Source organism: Carassius carassius, chromosome 41 (assembly GCF_963082965.1).
Source record: "Carassius carassius chromosome 41, fCarCar2.1, whole genome shotgun sequence".
Classification (NCBI taxonomy): domain Eukaryota; kingdom Metazoa; phylum Chordata; class Actinopteri; order Cypriniformes; family Cyprinidae; genus Carassius; species Carassius carassius.
Genome location: NC_081795.1, coordinates 20,181,375 through 20,189,732, shown reverse-complemented (window position 1 = coordinate 20,189,732; position 8,358 = coordinate 20,181,375). Strand labels below are relative to the sequence as shown.

Below are 8,358 nucleotides of genomic sequence, written 5' to 3'. Positions count from 1 at the left end.
TGATATTTTTTAGGATACTTTGATGAATGAAAAGTAAAAAAAAAAAAAAAGAAGCTTTGTTTTTTAAATATAAATATTTTGTAATAACAATATACACTACTGGTCAGTAATTTGGGGTCAGTGTTTTTCTTTCTTTCTTTTTTTAAAATAAAATCAATAGTTTTATTCAGCAAGGATGTGTTAAATTGATAAAAAGTGATAGTAAAGAAAATATATTATTAGAATATATGTTATTAGAATTTTTCGTTTTATTTTGAATAAATGCAGTTATTTTTAACCTTTTATTAATCAAATATATTAGACAGCACATATATGCTGCATATATGCCTTATATATACTGCATATATGTGTATATATACTGCATATATGGTGCATATATGCGTATATATGCCACATATAGGCAAAATTGAGGTGCATATATGTGCATATACAGGAAATATAGGACTCCTGTATTGCTTCTTCATATCCACATATAAGCCCTATACATACAAGATATGTCTTCTATATAGCTAATGGCAGGATCTGGTCATTTTGTAGCTCATATCCCATTTTTGACTGTCATACATGATGCCTAGCTCATATTTTCTATTATCAAGGCAAAAACTAAGAATTAACGAAAAATATTATGCAAGAACTTATGTATGTGCGAACATGTGAAATTGGTATCAATTCAATTCAATTCAATTCAAGTTTATTTGTATAGCGCTTTTTACAATACAAATCGTTACAAAGCAACTTTACAGAAAATTATGTTTCTACAATATTTAGTAGTAGCTAGTAGTTTGTGCACGTTTGACAGGATTTTAGAAAAATAAAAATAATAATAATAATACAAGACGTAGTCAGCTAGATGATGAACTATCAATATTATTAATTAATAGTAATTATATGATGCAGTCACACATGTAGCAATAATTGTTAGTTCTGTTTGTTGATTCAAGGTTAGGATCATCTGGGGTCCTCTGAGGGTCAGCATCATCTCTTCTCAGGTGTTCTGGATCCAGACTGGAGCTTGTGTAAATCCTAGTTACCCGTGGCAAAACATAGAAACAAGATAGAGACATCATTAGCATAGCTGCTGATCCAACAAAGTAAAATTAGTTTAACCCAAGCTAAAGAATAAAAATGCAGACTGTAAAATTGGGGTAATATGATCATATTTTCTTGACCTGGTAAGGACTCTAGCTGCTGCATTTTGGACTACCTGTAGCTTGTTTATTGACGAAGCAGGACAACCACCTAGAAGTGCATTACAATAGTCCAGTCTAGAGGTCATGAATGCATGAACTAGCTTTTCTGCATCAGAAACAGATAACATGTTTCGTAGCTTGGCAATGTTTCTAAGATGGAAGAATGCAGTTTTTGTAACATTGGAAATATGATTTTCAAAAGACAAATTGCTGTCTAATATAACACCCAGATTTCTGACTGTAGAGGAAGTAACAGTACATCCGTCTAGTTGCAGATTGTAATCTACAAGATTCTGTGTACTGTTTTTTGGTCCAATAATTAATATCTCTGTCTTATCCGAATTTAATTGGAGAAAATTATTTGTCATCCAATCTTTTACATTTTTAACACACTCTGTTAGCTTAGATAATTGGGAAGTTTCATCTGGTCTCGTTGAAATATATAGCTGAGTATCATCAGCAAAACAGTGGAAGCTTATTCCATATTTTCTAATAATATTACCAAGGGGCAACATGTATATTGAAAATAGAAGGGGACCTAGGACGGATCCTTGTGGCACTCCATATTTTACTGATGATAAATGAGATGACTCTCCATTTAAGTAAACAAAATGGTAGCGATCGGACAGGTAGGATCTAAACCATCTTAGAGCCTGCCCTTGAATACCTGTATAGTTTTGTAATCGATCTATGAGTATGTCATGATCTATGGTGTCGAACGCAGCACTAAGATCAAGTAAGACTAGAAATGAGATGCAGCCTTGATCTGACGCAAGAAGCAGGTCATTTGTAATTTTAACAAGTGCAGTTTCTGTGCTATGGTGGGGCCTAAAACCTGACTGAAATTCTTCATACAGATCATTTTTATGCAGGAAGGTGCTCAATTGAGCAGACACAACTTTTTCTAAAATTTTAGACATAAATGGAAGATTTGAAATAGGCCTATAATTTGCCAGTACACTAGGATCTAGTTTTGGTTTCTTAATAAGAGGCTTGATAACCGCCAGCTTGAATGGTTTTGGGACGTGACCTAAAGATAACGACGAGTTAATGATATTGAGAAGCGGTTCTTCGGCTACAGGTAACAGCTCTTTTAGTAATTTAGTGGGTACAGGATCTAATAAACATGTTGTTGGTTTAGATACAGTGATAAGTTTATTTAGCTCTTCCTGTCCTATATTTGTAAAGCACTGCAGTTTATCTTTGGGTGCGATGGATGAAACTGAAGTGTTAGACGCTGTAGAATCTACATTCGCTATTGTATTTCTAATGTTATCTATTTTATCAGTGAAGAAATTCATAAAGTCATTACTATTTAACGTTGGTGGAATATTTGAATCAGGTGGCGTCTGGTAATTTGTTAATTTAGCCACTGTGCTAAATAAAAACCTTGGATTGTTTTGGTTATTTTCAATGAGTTTGTGGATATGCTCTGCCCTAGCAGTTTTTAGAGCCTGTCTATAGCTGGACATACTGTTTTTCCATGCAATTTTAAAAACTTCCAAGTTAGTTTTTCTCCATTTGCGTTCAAGACTACGAGTTACTTTCTTGAGAGAGTGAGTATTACTGTTATACCATGGCACAGTACGTTTTTCTCTAACCTTTTTCAATTTGATGGGGGCAACAGCTTCTAATGTATTAGAGAAAATAGTGCCCATGTTGTCAGTAATTTCGTCTAATTCATGTGTATTTTTGGGTACAAATAGCAGTTGAGATAGATCAGGCAGGTTATTTGCGAATCTGTCTTTGGTGGCTGGAACAATAGTTCTGCCCAGACGGTAACGCTGAGACATATAGTTAATATCAGTTATACGCAGCATGCACGATACAAGGAAATGGTCTGTAATATCATCACATTGGGGTACAATATCTATAGCAGTAAGATCGATTCCATGCGATATAATTAGATCTAGTGTATGATTAAAACGATGAGTGGGCCCGGTGACATTTTGCTTGACTCCAAAGGAGTTTATTAGGTCAGTAAACGCAAGTACTAATGTATCATTTGCATTATCAACGTGAATATTAAAATCTCCCATGATTAGCGCCTTATCAACTGTAACTAGAAGGTCTGAGAGGAAATCTGCAAATTCTTTTAGGAATTCTGTATACGGCCCTGGTGGTCTATACACAGTAGCCAGAGCAAGAGATACATTAGATTTCTTTTGCATGTCTGACAGTGTAACATTTAGCAGAAGTATTTCAAAAGAGTTAAACCTGTATCCTGTTTTCTGGGTAACATTGAGAATATCACTATATATTGTTGCAACACCTCCTCCACGACCAGTCTGACGGGGCTCATGCTTATAACAGTAGTTTGGTGGAGTAGACTCATTTAGACCAAAATAATCATTTGGTTTTAGCCAGGTTTCAGTCAAGCAGAGTACATCAAAACTATTTTCTGTGATCATTTCATTTACAATAACTGCTTTGGGTGTGAGTGATCTAATATTTATGAGCCCAAACTTTAAAAATTGTTTTTGTTCATTTACTTTACATTTTTCTGGTTTAATTACGATAAGATTTTTTCTAGATCCTACATTATATTTTGACCTCACTATCCGGGGAACAGACACAGTCTTAATAGTTTTTACAGCACAAGTACTTTTATCATTTAAGCGGGTGGAACAAAACTCATCATAATAGTTATTAGAGAATTGTCTTACTAGTCACATGGAGCGAAGTGTCCTGGAGATGTTGTCAGAGAGCAGCTCCGCTCCGATTCTGCTGGGGTGTAATCCATCAGCGCGAAACAGCCTAGGACGCTCCCAGAAAAGATTCCAGTTATTAACAAATAGCAGTTTCTGTTCTTTACACCATGACAACAACCATTCATTTAAAGCAAAAAGTCTACTGAACCTTTCGTGTCCTCGTCGATACGTGGGCAGTGGTCCTGACACGACGATCGTCGCCGCGGGCGTCGTGCTGCGAACCGTCTCGATCAGGCTGCTGAAGTCCCTCTTCAGCGTCTCCGTCTGCCGCAGCGTGGTGTCGTTAACCCCGGCGTGAAGCACGACCGCTCTGGGGCTCTCGTCGACCTTCAGGATCGCGGGTATCTGCGCAGAAACATCGAGAACACGAGCACCAGGCAAACAATGAGTGTGCACTTTACCTTCGGCTAACGTAGCACTTACGTGTCGGACGATGGAGTCTCCGATGATCACAGCGTCGCGTCCTGTCTCGCGGAGGGGAGCGAAGCGGTTCCGGATGGAGATGTCGAAGGCAGGAGGGGGAGAAGTCGTCGCCCGGGACCCGGCTCGCGTCCTCCGCTGTGGATGCACCCAGGGTCCGTGGTGTCCGGGCGTCGCAGTGAAGGACATCTGGGAAGATCGCGTCCTGGGTGCACCGGGCCTGTGCAGAGAAACACACGGAGTAGACGTGGTGGGACTGTTAACAGATCGCTGTATACTTACCCCGGACTTGTGAGCGTCAGCCCGGGATGATTCCAGCGCGGTTCTCCGCTCTCTCAGCTGGGCCTGCCTCACCTCCAGGTCGCGAATCTGCTTTCCCACGGCCTCGAGCTCGAGCTGCACAGAGTGGAGACATTCATCCGCCATTAAAGCAAGTAACAGTGAGTACAGCAGTGGTAATGTGTGTGAATAGAGTATTAGCAATGTTAGCGCAGTTAGCTGCAACCACGCCGCTGATGCTAACGGGCTAAAAGCTAATAGCGGACCCGGGAGATCAAAATAAAACTAGTGATAGCGAGGCGCTCTGATTGTTTTTGTTGTAGAATACAATAGAGGATATATTCACACGTTATATAAACGGAAACGATGATGTATACAATTGTTTTTTGAGTTAAAAATAGTCAATGAAAAGAATATAGTGACGGAGCTCAAACGCAGTACAGCCGCCAACAACAAACAGGAAGTGACGTCCCATGTAATTGGCATGTTATGGAATTTAACTATGGCAATATATTAACATGATATACAGAGCCGGACAGTAACGGAGTACATTTACTTGAGTACAGTACTTAAGTACAATTTTGAGCGATCTGTACTTTATTCGAGTATCATTTTTGGGGAGTACTCATGACTTTACTCAAGTACATTTGAGAGGCAAATATTGTACTCTTTACTCCGCTACATTTCTATCCATAACCATCAGTACCCATTACTTCTTCAGCACCCGTCCACACGGAGACGGACCCCCGATCTTTTTTTCCGCGTCCACACGAAACCGATGTAGTATACATGCCAGACCAGCATGTGGCGCTGTAATTCTGCCACAGAGATACACTTAAAACGGAGAAGAAGACATGGATTTGCTGATAAACCTTGAGCGTGGTACACAAGGGAACATGGAACAATACATTTATTAATCCGTGTTAATGTTAGCGTTCAGTGTTTGTTCATGTTTTTGTTGCTGTTACGTGATGTAGTGGTGTTTGACTAGGGGCGAGACGTGGACTGATCACGCCATATTTTCAGAAAATGTACGGATTTGCCGTCAAGACGAAACGCAAAGGAGGCGTTTTCAAATATATCCACTCTGGGACCCGGTTTCACTCTTCCAAAACGCCAGATCCGTGTGGACGAAAATGCCTATCCGCTAAAAAATTTGTGCGCCGAAAAAAAAAAATCTCGGACACCCTATCAAACGTCATTGGATAGAGCAGGAAGGAAGAGGAGGAGGAGGCGGCGGAGGAGGAGGATGATGAGGCGCGTCATGACAGACCTTCAAATAATAATAAATATTATTTTTTTTCTGTTCAGTTTTTGGTCTTATTTTTGTTCTTGTACTATTTAATTGTTCTTGTAAATACGTAATGTACATTTCTATATTTTGGACTTTTATTTATGTTGCCTATGAGGTTTTTTGTCTTATTTTTGTTCTTGTACTATATTTTTTGTTTTGTATTATTTGATTGATCTAAAGTAAATAAATAATGTACATTTCTACATTTTGGACTTTTGTTTATGTTGCCTAGCAGCTATGGATTTTAATTTTACTATTATAGGTGAACATATAGGTGCATATATACGTGCATATATGTACCTATATAGGTATATGTATGCACATATATGTGTACATATATGTGTAAATATATGTGTGCATATATGTACATATATGTGTATATATGTGTACATATATGTGTGCATATACAGAATAGACCAAAAGTTTGGAAACATTACTATTTTTAATGTTTTTGAAAGAAGTTTCTTCTGCTCATCAAGCCTGCATTTATTTGATCAAAAATACTGAAAAAAAAACAGTAATATTGTGAAGTATTATTACAACTTAAAATGATAGTTTTCTATTTGCATATACTTTAAAAAAAATAATTTATTCCTGTGATGCAAAGCTGAATTTTCAGCATCATTACTCCAGCCTTCAGTGTCACATGTAACATCCAGTCTATCACATGATCATTTAGAAATCATTCTAATATTCTGATTTATTATGAGTGATGGAAACAGTTCTGTCTAATATATTTGATGAATAAAAGGTTAAAAAGAACTGTATTTATTCAAAAAAAATTTCTAATAATATATATTCTAATAATATATTTTCTTTACTATCACTTTTTATCAATTTAACACATCCTTGCTGAATAAAAGTATTGATTTTATTTAAAAAAAAAAGAAAGAAAAAAAAATGACTGACCCCAAATTACAAATTACTGTTTTTTTTCTTTTTATTCATCAAAGTATCCTAAAAAAGTATCACATGTTCTGAAAAAAATATTAAGCAGAACTGTTTCCAACTTTGATAATGAATCAACATATTAGAATGATTTCTAAAGGATCATGTGATAATGATCCTAAAAATTCAGCTTTGCATCACAGAAATAAATGATCATTTAAAGTATAATAAATTTAAAAACAATTATTTTAAATTTTAAAAATATATCACAATATTACAAATTTTTTCTGTATTTTTGATCAAATAAATGCAGGCTTGATGAGCAGAAGAAACTTCTTTCAAAAACATTAAAAATAGTAATGTTTCCAAACTTTTGGTCTGTACTGTATGTGCATATATATGTTTATATATATGTACATATATATGTGTGCATATATGTACATATAATATAGGAAAATTGCCAATTTTATATATGTCACATATATTAAAAACCAATATCAAAACCTATATTGAAACATGTATGTTTATATAGGTTTTTTTCCATGTGGGATTACTCAAAATTAAATAATTAAATGTTGAAATATATAAATAAATTGTTAAATACATAATGAAATATTTAAACACATAAATGCATGCATAAATATATAAATATTAATTTATTAATTAATTTCTTTATTGATGTATTAATTAATTAATTAATTAATTAATTAATTAATGTAATTATATATTTATTTATTTATTTTCATTTATTTACTTATCCATCCATTCATTTATTCATTTATTTCTTCCCTCCACGTTTCATTTTCAGGCTTATGGTTGGGGGCACATCACTCGTGGGCGGTGTCACCTTTCAAACTCAATTTCTTTGGTCTTTCTAATTTAAGCGCCTTTTTCTTGTTATTCACATCAAGACCTATGGCTAAGGGTGGTACAGAAAAAGATATATTGTTGACTCTTGCAGATGAAGTTATCAATCAAAACGGTGACTACAACATAATTTTAATACAAGTAGAAAATATCCAGGAGATGTTGGCTAAAATCAGACAATTATTTTATTGTGCGTTAACGCAGTTTTTTATTACTATGAGTCCATTGCTCACTGGCTCTGAAAACACATACAGACAAGTCATGGGTCACAGGTGGGGATCCCATACAAATTATTTATGTTAAGCATCAATATTCACAAACCACTGTCCACTGCTATTTTTGACAGAAAAGAATGCAACAAGCTCGTAATCATGATTTTTAAATTGGAAATAGGAAGTTTCCGATAGCACATGAAAACAGCAGAGAAGCGCTCTCACTCAACACAGTGGAGTGAATCATTTTGTTAACTTTGTGGTTTATTATTTTGAGTCGTATGGGACGCAGTAACAGATGTCCCTCTCACAATATATTGCTTTACAGATCTAATGCTTTTGCCGCTCAGAAATATTCATGCAATCATGCAGCACATATCAGAAGATCTGCACTCTGGCACGGTTAGCACTCACCCTCACTGATCTATATATACCTGCCCATCAAGTGTTGTCCCGCGCCGCACTCTGCTGCGATGGGTTCTGCGATCATGCAGGTC

The 8,358-nt window shown here is 36.0% G+C and overlaps 1 protein-coding gene across 1 annotated transcript; it reads right to left on the bottom strand.

The window, feature by feature from the left end:
• Window positions 1-955: 955 nt before the first annotated feature.
• LOC132123382 (uncharacterized) lies at window positions 956-4,689 on the bottom strand. Its single transcript, XM_059533965.1, has 2 exons — window positions 3,857-4,689; window positions 956-1,023 (listed from the first exon to the last, which is right to left on the bottom strand). The coding sequence occupies exon 1, from the start codon at window positions 4,508-4,510 to the stop codon at window positions 3,860-3,862; it is 651 nt and encodes a 216-aa protein (XP_059389948.1). The 5' UTR covers window positions 4,511-4,689; the 3' UTR covers window positions 956-1,023; window positions 3,857-3,859.
• Window positions 4,690-8,358: the final 3,669 nt, after the last annotated feature.

Excerpts from the sequence above, each read along its gene's own strand:
- LOC132123382 (XM_059533965.1), bottom strand. The coding sequence starts at position 4,510 with ATGTCCTTCACTGCGACGCCCGGACACCACGGACCCTGGGTGCATCCA.